This window comes from Arachis stenosperma, chromosome 3 (genome assembly GCF_014773155.1).
Source record: "Arachis stenosperma cultivar V10309 chromosome 3, arast.V10309.gnm1.PFL2, whole genome shotgun sequence".
NCBI lineage: Eukaryota > Viridiplantae > Streptophyta > Magnoliopsida > Fabales > Fabaceae > Arachis > Arachis stenosperma.
This window is the reverse complement of record NC_080379.1, coordinates 167,801,464-167,822,699: the sequence shown is the minus strand read 5'-3', so window position 1 is coordinate 167,822,699 and position 21,236 is coordinate 167,801,464. Positions and strand designations below refer to the sequence as shown.

Sequence of the window (21,236 nt, the reverse complement as noted above, 5' to 3'; positions counted from 1 at the left end):
ATAGAAATAAATATACATTTTTATTGTTCAAGCTAAGACTTGTCTAAACAAATTTTCAACAAGTTTGAGGATTCTATATATTTTTCAAAATAACCATCTGTCTACTTTTACATGATTGAATTGTCTCCCACTGCATATGATCAAAATTGATTTTTAATCTCTTTTATTCTTATATTAACACTTTGATTATAATGTTATTTTTAGGTAGTGTTGAACTTCAATATCATATCAAAAAATAAATCTTCATTCACACTTTTGGGTACGTATCAAATTAAATTAGCCAGTCTTGACTATTATATAAATCTGATACTCATATACAAAGCACACAATAGTATTCTCAACACAAAATATAATGAAATCTATAAGTTGGTATTTCATTGTTCTTCTGTTCTCTTTATCCTTAACATGTTCATCAGCAAGCACACTTGATGATGATACTAACAATAACGAAAACTTGGTTAAATGCCTTTATCAATATTCGAATAATTCAACATCAACATCTAAGCTTGTTTACACCAAATCCAACTCATCCTACTCATCCGTACTCCAATTCTCCATTCAAAACCTGAGATTCGAAACGAACACAACATCAAAGCCCCTTGTAATCGTAACACCCTCAGAAATATCCCAAATCCAAGCCACAATCATATGTTCGAAACGCCATGGCATGCAGATTAGAACTCGAAGCGGCGGCCATGACTATGAAGGCCTCTCATACGTTTCAGAAGTTCCGTTCGTCATCATTGACCTCATCAACTTGAGTGAGATCCACGTGGACGCAGATAACCGTACTGCATGGGTCCAAGCTGGTGCAACTATTGGTCAACTTTACTACGCAATCAGCCAAAAAAGCAAAACCCTAGGATTTCCCGCCGCCGTGTGCTCCACCGTAGGAGTTGGTGGGCAATTCAGTGGCGGTGGCTATGGATTCTTGATGCGTAAATACGGCCTCGCTGCTGATAACATCATCGATGCTCACATTATTGATGTCAATGGTAGATTACTTGACAGGGAAGCCATGGGTGAGTTTTTTTTTTTTTTCATTTAACTATAATGCAACATCTTGTCATTTATTTAATGAATTTAATTTTGATTTTATATGTATTTAATTACGAAGCAACTTAATAAAAATATAATTTTTTATTAAATAATTGAGTAATCATCTTTTACACCACACATGTGAATGATAATTCAAAGAGACAAATATATTAAATACTTGATTTTATATTGTTTATCAATAAATCAAAATTAAACTTTTATATAATATATTCTCTCTTTGATGAAATTGTCAAATCACTTTATTGTCGAGTAATATTTCAAGCACTAGTTTTATATACACATCTCTTACTTTTCACTTTTGATATTAAAACCTAAAAGTGATTGTTTAGAGAAGATAAAAAAAATTGTATTTTATGAGTTTAGTTTTGATATATCAAAAGTATAAAATATTTTACAAAAAATGTTAGAGTCAATTTAAATTTATTATTTTTTAATATTAGTGTTTAAAATTATAAGATAAAATATAATGTTGGATTATCTGTGGTTAGAAATGCACATGTAAAATTATTTTATATAAAAAAATAATACAAATATTTAACAAACGCAGGTGAGGATCTCTTTTGGGCCATTAGAGGTGGCGGTGGAGCAAGCTTTGGAGTAATAATTTCATGGAAGATAAAGCTAGTTACGGTTCCATCAACTGTAACAGTGTTCAGAGTTGCAAGGACTCTAGAACAAAACGCAACTGAGCTTGTTCATAAGTGGCACCTTGTGGCAAATAAACTAGACGACAACCTAACCATCAGGATCATCTTGCAGAGACTGAACTCATCATCATCAAGTAATAAACAAGGGAGTTTAACAGTACAAGCCACATTTGAATCCATGTTTCTTGGAACTGTGGATGAACTCATTCCACTGGTGCAAGAACGCTTCCCTGAATTGGGTTTGCTTAAACAAGATTGCTCTGAGATGAGTTGGATCCAATCAGTGCTTTACCTGGGTGGTTTCTCAATCAATGAATCCCCTCAAGTGTTGCTGAACAGAACTCAATCTTCTGTGTTTTATTTCAAAGGGAAATCAGATTATGTGACGGTTCCAATTCCTGAGTCAGGTGTAGAAGGTTTGTGGCCTCTGTTTTATGAAGATGAGGCACAATATGCACTCATGATATTCAATCCATACGGGGGAAGAATGGATGAGATTCCAGAATCTGAGATTCCGTTCCCACATAGAGCTGGGAACATATGTAAGATTCAGCATATAGTGTATTGGGTAGAGGAGGGGAATGACGTGGCAGAAAGGCATATGAATTGGATTAGAAGGGTTTATAGTTACATGGAACCTTTTGTGTCAAAGTCCCCTAGAGCTGCATATGTCAATTATAGAGACCTTGACATTGGGGTCAATAACAAAAATGGCTACACAAGTTATAAGAAAGCTAGCGTTTGGGGTCTTAAGTATTTCAAGAATAATTTCAATAGATTGGTACATGTGAAGACCAAGGTTTATCCTCTTAACTTCTTTAGAAATGAACAAAGTATACCTTCTCTTTTGCCTCTGGGACGCAAATAGAGAAATCTTTATAGGAATATAGGATGTAATAAAAAGTAAGTAGCTGCTTTAATTTGTTAAGTTAACGTTCTTGTGCTATGTATCGTAATTCGGTAATATATTATTGTTATTATTAGTGCTATTGTTGTTGAAAAAGAAATTGTAGAAAGGCCGACCGAATGAGGATAAAAAATATTTTTTATCTGTGTATAGATATAACTCACCAAAGTTGCGGCCTTAAAATGATTAATTATTGCAAGGACTTCTTTTACTATAAATAAATTATTTAAGTTATCATTATATGAGCTCCAAATAAAAATTTAGACTATCTTTCTCCCAACTCATTAGTTAAGAATTAATCTGTGGTATATTATTGGAGTTTTGTTTACGAGTTTGTTACTGACTAATGAATTGCTATATGTATAAAGTGAGACTTAAACTTTCGACACTTGTTTAATCAAACTAGTGAATTAACTAATAGATCAACCTAATCTTTTTAATAATATGACAACTTTAGAATTACATAATTACCTATTAATACAATAGATAGTAATAAAAAAAGTTAATGTTAAGTACAAAATTTTATTATTTTAATTACCAGTTATTAATACCCATTTTAAATTAGGTTGTTTGGGTCGGCAGGTTTTGACCATATCCAGATGTAAGGTAGCACTAAGTAAATGATCAATGTGGATTGGAAGGTACATAGGATGATGATGAGAATGTCTGAGTAATAATTTTCTTTCATTTTCATGGTGAGTGAAGAATCAGAAGAGATCTGAGGACAGAGGTTAGTGATGATCATCGAGAAAGTTACGTTGGATATGTATGTGTATCAAGGTTGTTACGTACTTACGTTGATGATCACTACGTACTTGTGCCCATATATAGCTAACATATAATTTGTTTTCTATCTTCTGAAAATTAATGTGGTACGTTTTCTATTGGTTTTATTATCTCTTTTTCAAATAAATAACTTAACTCTGCAACTGAAAACCAAATCTGTGATATCTATATAAAAATATGAGTAAACGATAAATAGGTCATTAATTTTTTATTTTAAAAATAAATAAATTAATTATTAATTAAAAATATAAAAATATCTCTTATTTTTTAAAATACGAGACATTTAAATTTTTTTTATCCAAAATCATTCAAAATATATATATAAAAATAAATCAGTCTCTTAAAAAAATTTTAATAATTTGGATAAAAAAATTTAAATATCTCATAATTTTAGAAAATCAAAGATATTTTAATATTTTTAATTAATCTAAGACTTATATGTTATTTATATTTAAAATTAGTTATTACATATTTATATATAAATATATATTATTTAATATTTTTTATATATTATGATATATATTTTATATTAATCATTAATTTTTGTATATCTAACCTGATTATATATATACATACACGTGTGCGCGCGCTTTTATTGGAGAGAATTTTTGGAGTGTTTTGTGAATAAATAAATGTATTCTTATGCTACCTCAAAAGTGTAAGCCAATTCGATGGTTAATTTTTTATTTTGTTGTTTTAAAATTGAATTAGAAAATAATAACAATTTTTTAATGACAATATACGTTTTGGTGGCCCCTACTCATTTTTGGATGCACAATTATGTTGACTTTCACGATTTATAGCGTTTACAAAGCTAAATACACACTTTGATGACTAATGGTCTTGCCTCTTCTATAGTTATACTTTATGATGTATAGATTCTAATACGAACAGGGAATACGACACGATATAAAATATGACAATACGTGAATTTTAAAATTTTATATGATAAGGAGACACGTATATACATATAAAATATAAAGTATTTTTTAGATAAATTGTAATAATATTTTGATATTTTATTAATATTAAAATATAAATTAAATTTTTTATGTTTTATTTTAGTTATATCAAGTATTTAAAATATTTTTTTATTTTAATAAATAATAATATATACTATATCTAAACTTATTTTAAAAATATATATTAAAAATAAGACTGAACACGCTGACACGTGATGATATTTAGGTGTGTCCAGACGTGTTCAGAAAAAAAATTTATTTTTTATTAAAATACAAATAGACACAACAAACACACATGTCAAACGATATCGATAAATATTGTGTTTAAAATATATCTAACACACAAATACGATAACTCAACAAAATGTCCCTCGTTCATAGGTTAGACTTATACACACAGTCATATGTAGGTGCGTGCTTAGTCGGGTTTATTTTCAAACATATCTAATTAAAGAATTCCAATCTTGCGAGTTGGTGTATTCAAATTTGATTCCATTTTCTTTATGAATATATAATTAATAAACTAATGATATATCGGATATATAATGCGGCCTTTTACATTTACATTTAGAACTTTAATTTGTTAATTACGGGCCTGTCCAAAAATGATCGCAAATCTACAAAAGCACGAAAACGAAAGATTATTGGATCAAATTATACATAGAATTGTGCAAGCCACAATGACACATTTCGGGACCTTTACAGGGAGAAGCAACAAATCACTAATCACCACATAACCAAGTTGTTCTGCAACAGAAACCTTCTTAGGACTTCAATATTGACTATTCTCAATTCTTAATTAGAATTTTATTAAGTAGAGATGGTGGAAATAAGGCGTTTTACCTTCCCAAGTTAACCCGATTATTGGTTAAACTCAAATGTTCTCATTAGACTTTATCACTTTCGTTGACCAAAAATTGTTAGGTAATCTTAATCTTAGAGCGCCACGTATTTTATGATCCTAATAAACACGAAATTATTAATTTTAAATAAATATTTAAGTCCGTAACAAATCATATTTTAAGCAGTCATTTCTGTTAATAATTGTGATTACATCCATTTAATTAAAAAGTTTATAGTTTGGCGGGATGCAATGAACCGATGAAATTAAAAAGCCAAGCTCAACTGATATAGGAATAAGAAGACAACAAAAATAGGGTTGGGCAGAAGAAGTTAATGCTACGGATTTTCTTTCCTATTATTCAGACGATCTGAAACTATTTTATTGAGGGAGTTTGACGTCAATAATAATAATAATTTTCCAACACAACTCTTAGTCCAAATGATAACCATGATTATTCGATTTCTTTAGTAAACGTTAAATGAACAGTCCATGAGTTGCACCTAAATTTATTTTATTTAATATTTATTAATTATTATTAAAATTAATAAATATTGTTGATTTTTAAATAAAAAATATAGGAAAACGTTATTTTTTTAAATAACATAAATAGATTTTGAATTAATTAGATATAATGTTTGTTTTAGTGAACCTGAAATGCAACTCCTTATTCGCATCTCTCATTATTCATCTAACGTAATTAATTTTTTATTGTTTCCATAGGATTACGGTTATATAAATAGGAGAGTTGCAATGCATTGGTAAGGTAGGAAGGAAAACCAAAATGACTAGATCAGTTGTAAACTTAGTTCTCCTATCTGCCACAATTTTCATCTCAATTTTCTCTGCATCATCATCAGGTTCGGCTAGCCATGAAGATTTCCTTCAATGTTTTCAGTCCGGTCTAGGAGTTAACACCAACACAAGTTCAGGAATAGTCTTCACCAAAACCAGTTCTTCTTATGAACCTATCTTGGATGCTTCTATAAGAAACTCAAGATTCTTGGCCACTTCAGTCCCAAAACCAAACTTCATTGTCACTCCACACAACCTTTTCCACATCCAACTAGCACTGCGATGTTCCAAACACAGCAACCTCCAAGTCAGAGTTCGAAGCGGTGGCCATGACTATGAAGGCCTCTCTTATGTCTCTAATGTTCCATTCATCATCATTGACCTTTTCAACCTCAGGTCCATAACCATTAACATGGAAGACGAAACAGCGTGGGTTCAATCAGGTGCTACTCTGGGAGAACTCTACTACGCAATTGCGAATAGAAGCAAGGTCCATGGCTTCCCTGCTGGGAGTTGCGCTACAATTGGCATTGGAGGACACTTGAGTGGAGGTGGATTTGGCACCATCTTCAGGAAATATGGCCTAGCAGCTGATAATGTGATCGATGCGCAGATAATCAATGTTAATGGGACGATACTGAACAGAAGAGCAATGGGGGAAGATCTGTTTTGGGCCATAAGAGGTGGAGGAGGTTCAAGCTTTGGTGTCATCACAGCATGGAAGATCAAGCTTGTCCAAGTTCCATCAACAGTTACCATCTTTGAGGTTTCAAGGAATCTTGATGATGGTGGTTCTGAGATTTTCACCAAGTGGCAAACCGTTGCTCCAAAGCTTCCTGCAGAACTCTTTCTTCATGCAGTTCTTGGAGTTTCCAATTCAGCTTCTCGACTTGGTAATAAAACTGTGGTGTTTTCTTTCACGGGAATGTACCTTGGAACCGCAGAGAACCTCCTCCCTTTGATGCAGGAAAGTTTTGCAGAATTCGGGTTGAAGCGAAGCAACTTCACTGAGATGAGTTGGATTCAATCTGTTCTTTATTTTGCAGGTTTTTCAGTGGACCAGTCCTTGGAGGTCTTGCTCAACAGGAACATAACATCATCAAGTTTCAAAACAAAATCTGATTATGTAACAGAACCGATTTCATCTACTGGTTTAGAAGGGTTATGGAAGATGCTGGTTTTGGAGGAGTCACAATTCATGATCCTGACACCATATGGTGGAATAATGAGTGAGATTCCAGAATCAGCAACTCCATTCCCTCACAGAAAAGATATGTTATATGGAATCCAATATTCTGTTAGTTGGGATTCCAATGAAGATGCAACTAAGTACATAAAATGGATAAGAACACTCTATGATTACTTAGCGCCTTATGTGTCAAAGTTGCCAAGGCGAGCATACTTGAATTACAGAGACCTTGATTTGGGCGTGAATGGTCCGAATACAAGCTATGTTGAAGCACAATTTTGGGGCCTCAAATATTTCAACCAGAACTTTAAGCGGCTAGTAGAAGTGAAGGCTAGAGTTGATCCTGAAAATTTTTTCAGGAATGAACAGAGCATTCCACCTTTGTAGAGGTATCATCAGTGCCCACTAAAAAAAGAATATACAATAGATTAGTTACCCATAATTATTTCATAATCATAAATAAATGGCATACCCTGTTTTGTTCCTTAATCGTTGAATAGCAAAATAAAAATGATACTAAAACTACACAAGTTTGTTTGTTGACTGCAACCAGACAAAGAGATGTCAAATTATGATTTAAGAAAAATACAAGAGTAACATAACATAGCAAATGTTTTTGAAAAGTTGTCATTAGTTAAACCAGGCCTATATATTTTAAAGATTATAGTTCGACTTCATAATTTTTGCAAAGAAGCATATACTTGTCTTCACATAGCTTTGAATAAAAGCTTGCAAATTGTTTGAATAATAAATATTTAAAATCAATCATATACAGCCGTCCTAATAATTGAGGTATGACCAGTTAATGTAACTACTAACTACACAGCAGACTCAAATGTACCCAATCAATTTCAAATGTCAATGAAAAGTGAAAACACCTATTTGATAATTACACACAAACCTTAATACCCAGCCAAACACTATTGGTATATTTGGGATCACGTTGGAAAAAAGAGAAGTCCGTTTGAGTATCCTGAACGTTTTATTTTTATATTTGGTAACTTTTTAAAATTTTGAATTCAGAAGTTCTCTCACCTCTAAACGTAAGTTTGCGTAAAGCTAAAAATTTTAACTTTTGCGTTCACGTTAGAAAAAACTAATTACTGTTGGAGAAATTAGCTGAAAAATTTATTCCTTTTTTACCAAATTCTACCCTTTATGTTCTTTTATAAAAAAAATGCAAGTAACTGTATAAGTTTTACAGTAGTTATTTATGTATTATTTTTGTTCTAATTTTTTTTCATCAAAATCTTTTAGATTTGTTTCAATCTGCCAAGGTAAATATTTTAATTTTTTATTATTTTTAATACTCTCTTTCATATTTTAATTTTTATGTTTTTTATTATATTTTTTATATTATTTTTTTAGTATTCTAATGTTATTTTTTTAGTGTTTTGATGTTATATTTTTATTGTATTTTTTATTCATATGACAACTATTGTTGATATAAATTCTTATTTTTATTAATTTTTATGATATTTTTATTATTTTTTGTTTATATAAATTTTTTTCTATCTTTATTATACTATATTTATGTTGTGTATAAATCTTTTATTTTTTATTTGATTTTATTCATACGAATTTTATTTACTTCTTATTGTAATTTATGATACATATTGTTGGTTGTAATTATTATATACTATGTTTCTATAAAAGAATTTTCGTTTTTATTGTACTTCTTATTGTGCTTTATTTTCATTTTTATTATATACGAATTATAAGTAACAAAAGAGCCATACATAATAAAAATTTATAGTACAAAATAATACTAAATTAAAGAATACTAACGATATTAAAAAAATTATAGAACATTTTCTTTTTGTTTGACATTATAAAATGTATAGTACTTTAATTTTTTTTATAAAATGAATTAATATGATCTATTCAAATATTTAAAGTGAAATGATAGGATAATATAAAATATTACTTAAATTGATATATTTTTTAGTAATTTTTTATCTAAAAGTGATTTTGAGTAGTATAATTCAAATAATATTTATTTTATTATAATTCATTTTGATATAAAGATGGTCAAACATAAATTACGTTAACACAAACTTACTTTTCATCAAAATCAAGTTTACAAAGTCAATTTTATACAAACTCTCATTTTCAAACTGTAATCCAAACACAAACATAGTCTTTGATGAGCCAAAATTTGCATTAGTATATTACAAGTAGCTAATACTCTTGAAATTTCTGATGCGTCTCCTCCCTCATATCGCGTAGTAGGAACCAGATATGGAAACTTTGGAAATGGTAATGCCTGATAGTATGCGTCGGTTACAGCAAGAATAGAACGATGCCTTCTTGGTGATAAAGGAGTCCAATAAGATGCTGGAGCATCATATTGTGAAAACGGATCTCTCCACTCAATTGTTGGGGGCGAGCTCCTCTTCGGGTGGCGCTATGAAGAAGAAGGCAGTTAATAACCAACAAACAAATCTCCTGATGTTCATATGATGGTGTCGCCATTAAACAAGAATAAAGAGGGAAGCTCTTCCTGGGATCGTAGTCTGAAGCAAATTAAAGGGCGAATGCCCAACAATGATTTTCAGGTTTTCCGTAACCTTTCTCTCCTTTTTTTGTTTTATGAATATTATCGGTTGGAATTGTAAAAGTGCTAGTTCTAAATTATTTTCTACTCTTATTAGAGATTTAAGACGTGAATTTGATGCAAATTTTTTGCTTCTCTTCAAAACTCACTTTAGTGGGGATCGGGGTATGGAAGTCAGGAATAAATTGGAATTTGAAGATTGTTTTGTTGAAGATGCTATTGGGCATTTTGGCGGTATTTGGACTTTTTGAGATCTGAGTATCTGGAAGGTTGATAGTCTTATTGCTGTATATGGAATCCCCCAAAAGGTTAACAGGAAATTGTTTTGGAATAACTTGCATCTTTTGTCAAAAAATACTAATCATTCCTGATGTGTGATTGGCAATTTCAATGCCACCCTCCATGATAATGAGAGGCGGGACGGTGCCACTAGGATTTAGTCTGGCGCTTGCTCTGATTTCAGCGATTGCATTTTTGGCTGTGGCCTGCTTGACCTAGGGTTTGTTGGATGACCTTTTGCTTGAAAGAGAGGTAACTTGATAGTTAGACTGGACAAAACTCTTGACAATTTGGATTGGCAAATAAATTTTTCGAATGATTGTTTTAAACATCTTTCTATATTGAAATCTGATCATGCTATTCTCTGCCTTCAGCTTTATTCTATTTCTGTGCTCAATAAACGAAAAAGGCATTTTTTTCTTTGTTGCAGTTTGACTACCTCACCCGGATTTTGACAACATAGTTCGGGACTGCTGGAATGTTGAGGCTTCTTGGATAGCTAGTGTCAATGAATTTCAGCATGCTCTTAAGGAAATTTCAGTTGTGTAAAGATTATAAGGAAATTCTTACTCCAGAGGAATTGTTATGGTACCAAAAATCTAGGAGTAACTGGATTGAATTTGGAGATCGCAATACAAGATTTTTTCAAGGATATACTATGATTCGAAGGAGAAGAAATAAATTCATTGCCCTCCAACAAGAGGATAGTTCGTGGATCACAAAAAAGAATGATCTGAAACAACATGCCTTTACTTTTTTTGCCAACCTGTATCAAGACACCCATGATAACCCCCTACGTTCTTTGTAAAGAGTTTCCGCCTCTCAATGAGTCTGACCTTAATATTCTAGGCTGTCATGTGACGTATCAGGAGATTAAGGATGCTCTTTTTGGTATGAAAATCCTAAAAGTTTCGGTAGAAATGGTATTCGAGCTATTTTTTATTAGCAACAATGGAATAAAATTGGGCCTGACCTTTGTAACATAGTGCAGAGTATTTTTTACAATCCGATCAGTGTTGAGGACCTTAATGAAACGCTCATCATGCTTATACCTAAGGTCGACTCTGTTTCTAATCCAAGATAGATGAGACCTATAAGCTTGTGCAATGTTTCATACAACGCTATTACTAAAATTTTTGTCAGTCGTATGAGAAAGATTATGGAGAAACTGGTTGGTCCTACTCAATGTAGTTTCGTGCCAGGAAGACAAGGCTCTGACAACATCATCATTGCTCAGGAAGTCATTTATTCGATGAGAAATAAAAAAGGGAAGAAAGGGTGGATGGCTATCAAGATCGACCTTGAGAAGGCATATGATAAGCTTAAATGGTCTTTTGTTAGGGAAACCTTAATTGACATTGGGTTTCCCTCACATACCGTTGAGTTTATTATGGCTTGTATTTCTACAACCAAAATGAGAGTTCTTTTGAATAGAGAGGAGATGGAGGAGTTTAAACCAACTAGGGTATCTGACAGGACAATCTCATTTTTCTTTACATTTTTTTCTTGTGCATTGAGCGTCTTTCTTAGCTCATTAACTGTGATGTGAATTATAGGTTCTAGAAGCCTATTTATATTAAGAGAGGAGGGTTGTCTTTTATCTCACATTTGTTTCGCGAACAACTTGATTATTTTTGCTAAAGGTAGTATGGAGCAAGCTAGTATCATTAATAGATGCCTAAGTGTCTTTTGTGAGAGCTCTGGGCAAAACATCAGCTAAGAAAAAACACGTATTTTTTTCTCTAAAAATGTTGAAAGCCCAATCAGAGAGGAGAACAATGAAGCTTTGGATTTCAGCAGAACTGACAATCTAAGGAAGTACCTTGGAGTTCCTCTTTATTATTTCAAAGTCTCAAATAACACTTTTGATGAAATCCTCAACAAACTCAACACCAGGCTTAACTCTTGGAAGGCATCCTCTCTTTCCTTGGTAGGAAGAAATATTTTAGTGAATTTTGTCCTTTCTTCTATTTCTTTATATACTACGCAAATGCCTTACTTCCTATTACTAGTAATTTCATTGATTGTAAATGCAGAAAATTTTTTTGGGGAAAGACTGAACGAACAAAAAATATCCACTTGTTAACTTGAAAAAAAGTGGGTCAGCAAAAGAAAAACGAGGACTTGGGTATTTGTCATGCCCATACTCTTAACAAGGCTTTCATAATGAAAGTTGGTTGGAGGCTTATTGAGAAGAAGGATGCCCTGTAGACAAGGGTATTACAATCCAAATATGGTGGAGGTGATAACATTATTCCTCGAGTAGATAGAAAGCAAAGTAACTTGAACCTCTGGAAAGGAGTATCCGCTAATTGAGAGAATGTCACTAAAAACACCATTTGGCGGGTTGGCAATGGCAAAAACATCAACTTCTAGAAACATAACTGGGTTCCTAATTTAGGGAGTTTGGATATGCATATTAATCAGGTAAGCAATAGAAGCATTGATTATTCTAGTAACCTTATGAATTTTCGTTCTATTTCAGGGGATGGGGACGCTGACAAAATCAAAGAATGGCTCGCTGATAACGTAGTCAGCAAGATTGTTGTGAATCCCACGCTGTCCCCTTGAAAAGATAAAGATCAGATTGTGTGGGCTCTCATCTTGGATGGATGCTTCAAGCTCAAATCTGCTTACCAAGATATCTAGAATACCACTGACAGCTCTAGCGATATTTTTAGCCTTGTTTGAAGTTGGAAAGGACCTGAATAAGTGTGTTTATTCCTTTGGCTTATTGCTCATGACTCCATTCTTACAAATGAGGAAAGGAAGATGCACCATCTTACCAATGACGATCATTGTCCCCGGTGTAGGAACGATATTGAATTCACTCTCTATGTCATTCGAGACTTTTTTTTTTTGCTAGAAACGTATTACGAAACCTCCTGCTTGCCAATCAATTTTGACATTTTCTGAATTCTGATATGCTGAACTGATTGCAAAGCAACCTCTCGAAGAGATCAAAGTGGTCAAACCTGTTTGGCATTGCAACATCTCATTTTTGGTTTTTCCGTAATAAACTTGTTTTTGAAGATATGTTGATTTCTTTTGCTATATCTCTTATCCAGATTAAGGCTAGGCATGAGGAATATTTACATGTCATGAATGGACATTGGAGGCAGAAGCACAATAATCCAACTGCTAATACTCTTATCTGCTGGTTCCCTCTTCATGAGAATGAAATTAAGTTTAATGTTGATGGCTCTTCCTTCGCTAACCAGAATAGCACGATGTACGGTGGAGTTTTTAGGGATCACTTGGGGAGATATATCATTGGTTTTGCTTCCAACTAGGTAGTTGTTCTATTATGCATGCGGAAATATGGGGGGTTGTGTGCGGTCTCTAGATTGTTGTGGCCAACAATTTCAAGCGGCATGTTATTGAAACTGATTCCTCTTCTTTCCTTGAGTTTGTAAGAGATGGTTGTACTGCGAGTCATCCTTTTTTTTAACAAAGAGCTCAATACAATACAGTGGAGCAATCAAACAAGAAATAAAATAACAACTTAAAAGTAACACAACAGCCATTACGAAATCCTCCTGTCATCTCCGGCATAGCCATCAACGACTAGAAGGGTCCACACCTCTCCACTCGTTATGGTTCACGACAATCACGTGAGTAATTTTTTCAACACCTTTGCTTTTATTCTAAAATATCTTTCTATTTCTTTCTAGCCAGATATTCCAAACGATCGCACAGAAGCATGTCAATCGTTGCTCTCTATCCTCCCTGCTCCTCGGCTCCTCTGTCCAACACAGAAAATGTTCTTTCATTGTACCTGAGATAGACCATTGTTGGCCAATCATTGATATCCAAGCACTCCACACCTGCCAATTAGTAAACTCACAGCATAGAAACAAGTGTTGCACATGTTCCACATCTTTATTACATAAAACACAAGCGTTATCTAGTTGGTTAATGATCCCGAGCCGGCTTAACCGTTCCTTTGTATTCACCCTATCTATCAGGACAAACCAAACAAACAACTCTACTCTTGGTGGAACTAACCCCTTCCAAATGGTCTTTGTGTAGCTGTAACTTGTAACCTCCTCTGGGAGTATCGCCTCCTACAAAACCTGAACAAATGAGTTGGTTGAATAAACTCCTAGTTTATCATATTTCCACACCACCCTATCCTCTCTGTTAATTACTAGTTTCACAGGTCTCAAAGCCTCATGTAATTGACCCAGTAGTCCCAATTCCCATTGAAAGAGCTCTCTCCTCCATTGGAAGTTCCAAATCTACTCTAACCCGTCCCAAAACCCACAATCCCCTATAACAGATCCACATTGGTTTGAAACAGAGAAAATCATGAGGAACCGATCTTTTAGAGACCCACCAAGCAACCATATATCCTCCCAAAACTGAGTACGCCACTCATCACCAATCTCCATGATAAGCCTGTAACCATCTTCTCCCTGATACAGTTATTCATTATTTGTAACTGGCAGATATCCTTCCACGGGCCACCTCTAGAAAGTAGAGCTTGAGTTGACAATAGTTCATTAGGATTCAGATTATAACAATAACAAACCACCTTTTTTCACAACGGGCAATCTTTCTTTGCGAACTGCCACCACCACTTAAACAACATAGCTGTGTTACGAACCATAGCATCTCCAACTCCCAAACCGCCTAGTTTTTTAGGGGCATGTACCACTTCCCATCTTACTAATGCCATTCCATTACTACCATCCTCCTTGCTCCACAAGAACCTTCTTTGTAGTGAAATCAATTTCTCAGCAACAGCTCTCGGCATCTTGAACAAACTCAAATAGTACACTGGCAGATTATTTAGAACTGATTTAATCAGCACCAACTTCCTAGCTTTATTTAGTACTTTGGCTTTCCACAAACTGAGCTTCTCTTCCACTTTGTCTATTATAGGCTTCCAGATCTTCACCAACCTCGGATTTGCACCTAAGGGAATACTCAGGTATTTGACTGGAAGCGAATCAACCTTACAACCCAACACTTGGCACATACTCTGGATCCACTGATCGTCGCAATTTATCGGAATCAAGCTCGACTTGTCAAAATTAATACTGAGCCCTGACATCAACTCAAAGCATCTCAATAGTCTCTTGTAATTTCTAATAGTTTCCTCCTCTGGTAGGCAGAACAGAATTGTGTCATCAGCAAACTGAAGATGTGACAGTGCTATACTATCTCTCCCAATCAACAATGGTGATATCATTCTTGTGCATCAATTCTTGTTGATATCAACATTCATGCCCAACGGCTTGATGTTTTCGGATGGTCACTTACTCTTAGAGAAACAAATTATGTTGCGAATATGCTTGCTAAAAAGGGACAGATCCTCCCATTTGGCCTCCATATTTTGTATGTTCCTCCTCCAATATTAGCTTAGCTTTAGATTTGGACTGTTTTGACATTTTACTCCCTAGAGACTCTAAGCTCTGTTTAGTAGTGTTTGTTTTTTTTTTTTTGGATAAGTACAATTTTGGTCCCTAACGTAGAGGTCAAAAATTTATTTCGTCCTCGACCTTTTATTCGCTATAAAATGGTCCCCAAAGTTTCAGTTTGTTTTAAAATCGTCCTTTTTACTAAATCTTTTATTTTTATTACCAAATTACCCCTAACTAAAAAATTATAAAATAAAATAAAATAAAATAAAATAAAATAAAGAAAGGGACGCGGGGGGAGGGGAGAAAGAGAAGCGGGAGGGGGTGTTGTTTCGGGAGGAGGGGAAGGGGAAGGTCGCCCGCCGCAGCCGCTCCTTTCTTCCTCAGCAAATACGCAGCGCCACCGAGACGCGGAGAAAGAGAAGCGAGAGGGGGATGTTGTTTCGGGAAGAGGGGGAAGGGGAAAGGGGGAAGGGGGAAGGTCGCCGCCGCAGCAGCTCCACACCGCCGCAGCCACTCCACACCGCTGCTCCTCCACGCCGCTCCTTTCTTCCTCAGCAAATACACAGCACCGCCGAGACGGGGGGAGGGGGGAGAAAGAGAAGCGGGAGGGGGTGTTGTTTCGGGAAGAGGGGGAAGGTCGCCGCCGCAGCAGCTCCACACCGCCGCAGCCACTCCACGCCGCTGCTCCTCCACGCCGCTCCTTTCTTCCTCAGCAAATACACAGTGCTGCCGAGACGGGGGGATGGGGGAGAAAGAGAAGCGGGAAGGGGATGTTGTTTCGGGAAGAAGGGGAAGAGGGAAGGTCGCCGCCATAGTAGCTCCACACTGCTGCTCCTCCACACCGCTCCTTTCTTCCTCAGCAAATACACAGCGCTGCCGACAAGAGAGGAACGAAGCCCTCCACAGCGCCGCGACCACCACAGCGCCCTCCTCGTGATGATTTGTACTCCGCCAACACTGCATTGCCGTTCACCACCACAGCCCCTCCTCCCCACCACCACCGCAATCCTTTCCCTCTGTTTCAATTTTTTATTCCTTTTTCTTTAATTTTTCAGATTTAAAGGATTCCATTGTTGTTGTTGTTGATGCTTCTGGGTTTATTCCTTTTATTTCGTTGTTGTTGTTGATGCTTTGGTTGCTTTTGCTTCTGCCTATTTTTGTTTCTGCCTGCATTTGCGCTTTTGTTTCTGTTTCTGGTTGAAGAAGAAGATGAGAGGGAAGGGTATTTTTGTTTGAAGGACCATTTTAAAATAAATTGAAACCTTGGGAACCATTTTGTAGCAAAAAAATGGCCAAGGATAAAATAAATTTTCGACCTCTACGTTAGAGACCAAAATCGTACTTATCCCTTTTTTTTCCTCCTTGCTTGGGGTCTTTGACCCCGTAGCTCATAAAATATATATATATATATATATATAAACATGACAGAGGAAACCCAACTCCTACGACCAAATCATAATTACCTCAAATTCCATGTGTGAAACCTTAAATAATACTAGCTGCATAATTACTGAAAGCAAAGCCATAACTTGTGCAGTTAGTTCAATTTGAAATACAATTAGTAACACTTGCAGCATAATGAGTGAAGCAAATTTACCAGCATGGATGCATTATTACCCTAAAGCAGAGTCTTGTGTATTGTAATGTCAATTCTCTTTCGGCATACACTGACCGTGACCAAAGGGTCCAAGGCATTACTTGTCATGGAAAAGAAAACTTATGAAAAAGCAACAGCAGGAGAACAAAAGTTGATGTACCAAAATTCATATTCCAGCTGCACCCTACCCTGAAGCACCCCATTCGGTCCAACTTGGTGCTGTGCATATAATTAAATGAATTTCGAGTAATACTAAGAGCTCTATGAAAAATAAGCAAGCTCTCTTATATCAGTAGTTCTACCATGACAATGACACAAAACACTTTATAATATAAGTAGCTCACCCCGCACGCCCTTTCAAACAATTTTATAATAGTCCTCAGCCGACCCAGCATGAAGCAGAGCCAAGAAAAAACACTTAAAAAATTGAAAGGGCAACCAATGACACCGCCCCATGAAGAAAAACAGTGCAATCCTTGTGGGTCAATTGTCCTCAGTGGTCACTAGTAAGTAGTAAACTCTTACATATAATTAAACAAATCCGAAAGTCTTAATCAAGTCAATAAAGAAATCCCATAAAAAGCCAACCACACCGAGACAAAGACTTGTTCATATATTTATCAGCCAATACAACCTCCTCCCACCAAAACTACCTAACCCCCTGCAACAGAACTCACTTACTCACTCACTCATTCTCACTGAATGGAAGATCATCGAAGTTCAACACCCAACGCTATTGGTCTCTGCCTCCTCCCGCAAGAGCTCATTCAAAACATATTTCTATCTCTCGTCTTGCCTGAAATCCTTCCCTTGAAACTGCTCAACAAATCTTTCTCCCGAATCATCTCCGACCACACCTTCGTTCGCCGCTGCAACTCCGTCTCCGCCGCCACCACCTGGCTCTTCGTCTACAAGAAGCGCTGGCTCCGCGACGCCGTCCTACACGCCTTCACCCACCGTAGCTCCCACCGCTGGTTCCGGATCCGCATCGCAGACCTCCACTTCCACGCCGACAACGACCTCTACTTCCTCGCCGCCTCCGCCAACTTCTTCCTCTTCGCTTCCAACACCGTCCGCGAGGTCATCGCCGTTAACCTCGTCACCCTTGCCGTCAAGAGGATCCCGCCTTCCCCGTTGGGTCCACGTGGCACCTCATCGTGGAGGAGGTCCGGCATGAAGCTCGTCTCCCACCCGGACGGCTCCGATCATTTCCTCTTCTTGTTCGCCGAGTGCGTGGACAACCGGCCCGTTTTGTTTGTCTACAATTCCGAGAGCGACACGTGGAAGTCAACGGAGGGGAAGGAAAACACTGGATCCATTGGGATTGTGCCACGTGGAGGTGGAAATATTTTCCTGAGCGTGGCTCATGGGCCCCGGGAGAGCGTTCTGGTTGCGTGTACAGCACAGTGCGAGGCGCCAACAGTTGTACGGCCGAGATTTGATCCGAGAGGGAGCGATGGAGGGTTGAGCGTTGGATATAGCTGGGGAAACGTGATAGATAGGCTACACGTGTACGGAGATGGGTACATGATGATAGTGAAATCGGAGGGTGGAGAGCGTGGAAAGGGGAGGGTGTTAAAGGGCGTGGAGTTGTGGGGGTTGAGTTTGGATGGGAGGAAGTGGGAGTTTGTTTCGGTGGTTCCGAGTGAGTTGATGAAGGTTGTTGAGAAGCCTTATGGGGTTATGATGGGTTGCTTGGAGGAGAAGAATGGGATCCTTCGGGCTGCTTTGGTCTCTAATTCTGAGGGGTTTTGGAATATGATTTGGCTCTCCTATGATGCCACGTGTAACAACTGGACCTGGATTCCCCTTCCTGATTGCAAAATGAAGGGATGGAATATGGCTGGAATAAGCTTCTCCTCTGGTCTTATTCTGCCTTGATGAAGAGTACCAAACATGTATATAGTATAGTATGCCATCTATCTTGTAAATCAAATTATACCAGAGGATGAGCTGAGCCATGCATTTCTTAAAATTATTTAATGGATCATCCATGTTATTCACTTTTATTATTTTTTAAATTCGTGATTTCAAGTATTGCCAATGCCACGTTATAGTGCAATGAACACCTTAAAGTGTGAAACAAGAAGAGTTCCCGTGAAGAAAATAATCACTCGAGTCGAAACTGATGCCACACCTTTTCTTCTTGACTACAAATCTCTATACATGATTTTCGTGAAGAACAAAATCAGAATCAACAACTCTCTTTCTTCACAGAAAAGGATAGTTCAAATGAAATCCAATTTTTTTTTTCAATAGCTTAAAGTATATTGAATCCAATATTCAAGGAGTTGGGGTTCCAATGAAGCAATTAAGGGTATCATATGCTAGTAGATTAGTAAAGACGACTATAGTTCCAATGAAAAAGGTTCAATTGCAAATTTACTTTATCCTCCTTGACTTCAGCTGTATTTATCTTAAACACCTAAATTACAACACGTACAAGAGTTGCTAAGCTTCGATTTGTTTTAATAGGTATTCTTGATGGATTTCATGATCAACCTAATTCTGAGCAAATTTTATTAAAAATTTCGAATTTTTATTTAAATAAATATTTAAAATTGATTAATTATCAAAATGTGCATGGACGAAAAAGTGGATGAAAATGTGCATGGCCAATTCATTGGAGTTGTTCACAAAATGGGATTCGCTACCAATTCATCTCAGGCGTCTGCGAAATGAAAGAATTTGTCCGGACCAATCCAAATATGTCATATGCGAAATAGTGTCCAACCTCCGCAAAAAATTGTATCCAACCTCTACTGCTGCAAAACTAACTAAATACTTTATTTAATTATGTCTATTGTTTAAAGAGTTAAAATTAAAAATTAAAATTGGATACTATTTCGCGTATGGCACACCTGAGTTGGTCCTGACATGCAGTTCCTCCATTTCATGGCCGTCCGGGATGAATTGGTGGCGAATCCCATTTTACTGGCAGTTCCGGACAGTTGACCCTGCACATTTTCATCCACCTTTTTATCTATGCGCATTTTGGTAATTAATCAATTTTGGATACTTATTTAAATAAAAAAGCAAAAAATTTATGAATAATTAATCAAATGTATTATTAAGTTTGATGTGTTTTTTAAGTTTGATGTGTTTTTTAATACAAATGAAAAAATGTTTGAATTAGTAGACAACAAGTTTGTAGAGCATGGGATATATATATAGTTCTTTGAAGATTACTTACATTATGTAAATAATCAAATATATATATATTAATGATATATTTCATTTCATATAGAAAAAGATTCTTTAAAATCAAACAACCCAATTTCTAGTCCTACATTCAGTCTTCCTCAATTTATTAGTCAACCCTGTTTGAGACTTCAAATGAAAAATAAACAGGACCACATTAGTGGGAGGTATTAACCTTAACCTTTTGCTTCCACTTCATAGTCCACCAATATAATAAAGCACATGGAATATGACTAATGTAGATTCCTAAGGTCATAATAATGTGACACCAATTTGCTAGAAATTAAAAAAGCTTGTTATCAAAGTATGTGTGGAAGCATATGCGGGGAAGATACTTTGTTCCACTTTCCCTACCCTTCTTCACCTACAAAAACCACTTTCCCTCTCTTGGGCTTCACAATTGAGACTTGACCACACCATTACTGTTAAGGCCTTACCATATACCATATAATTATCAGCTTCTATCATCCTCAAAATGAGTCTCAAGTTCAGAAGAGAAGGTGTTTGCATCAATGATGATGATGGGCAGGGAAGCGAAAAACAGAAAGGTGCCCCTTTAATTAGTCCTACAAGTTAGGTCATAGGCTTAATCTTAATAGGGCAACCATGATCCTTTGGCAATGTATCCTAATCCTGCATGTAATCACTTATTACTTATTTTGCTGTTATACGTCCTTTGAGTGTTTCAAGTTTTTTAGTTGTTGTGTTAATATTCAAAGTTATGCAGTGTCAACTCTTGTGTGTGTGGTAAAAGAAATATAATATATGAGTAATTAAACTATTTGTAAGGTCTAAGTTGAATGAAAGGATTGGAAACCTAATTAGCTGATTAGCTCCTATTATCCTCATCTTTTTTTCCCCTCGTTGTGTTAATTTAATTTGCGTGAGGTGTAATAATTATATTAATACATAGAAAAAAAAAAAAGAACTGATATATGGTTGGAAAAAATTTGTTAAGCAAATATGAAAGGAAATACCTCAGTGTTAGTTTAATTGGTGAGTATTAAATCACTTTCTAGCATTAGATTAGATAACACGAATTCTTAT

General features: G+C 35.6%; 3 protein-coding genes across 3 annotated transcripts; all 3 read left to right on the top strand.

Annotated features, from left to right (window-relative positions):
* The first annotated feature begins 261 nt into the window (after positions 1-261).
* Positions 262-2,761, top strand: LOC130970785 (berberine bridge enzyme-like 18). The gene is made up of 2 exons (XM_057896971.1): positions 262-1,022; positions 1,607-2,761. Exons 1-2 carry the CDS (start codon positions 353-355, stop codon positions 2,572-2,574), a joined length of 1,638 nt encoding a protein of 545 aa, XP_057752954.1. The 5' UTR covers positions 262-352; the 3' UTR covers positions 2,575-2,761.
* A 3,189-nt stretch (positions 2,762-5,950) lies between these two features.
* On the top strand, positions 5,951-7,675 carry LOC130970787 (berberine bridge enzyme-like 26). The gene has a single exon (XM_057896974.1). The coding sequence runs from the start codon at positions 5,987-5,989 to the stop codon at positions 7,571-7,573; it is 1,587 nt and encodes a 528-aa protein (XP_057752957.1). The 5' UTR covers positions 5,951-5,986; the 3' UTR covers positions 7,574-7,675.
* A 9,953-nt stretch (positions 7,676-17,628) lies between these two features.
* On the top strand, positions 17,629-18,997 carry LOC130969420 (uncharacterized). Its single transcript, XM_057895129.1, has one exon. The coding sequence runs from the start codon at positions 17,691-17,693 to the stop codon at positions 18,867-18,869; it is 1,179 nt and encodes a 392-aa protein (XP_057751112.1). The 5' UTR covers positions 17,629-17,690; the 3' UTR covers positions 18,870-18,997.
* The last annotated feature ends 2,239 nt before the right edge of the window (positions 18,998-21,236 follow it).

Coding starts and splice junctions, on each gene's coding strand:
- LOC130970785 (XM_057896971.1), top strand. CDS start 353: ATGAAATCTATAAGTTGGTATTTCATTGTTCTTCTGTTCTCTTTATCC. Junction 1,023..1,606: donor ACTTGACAGGGAAGCCATGG/GTGAGTTTTTTT, acceptor TAACAAACGCAG/GTGAGGATCTCTTTTGGGCC.
- LOC130970787 (XM_057896974.1), top strand. CDS start 5,987: ATGACTAGATCAGTTGTAAACTTAGTTCTCCTATCTGCCACAATTTTC.
- LOC130969420 (XM_057895129.1), top strand. CDS start 17,691: ATGGAAGATCATCGAAGTTCAACACCCAACGCTATTGGTCTCTGCCTC.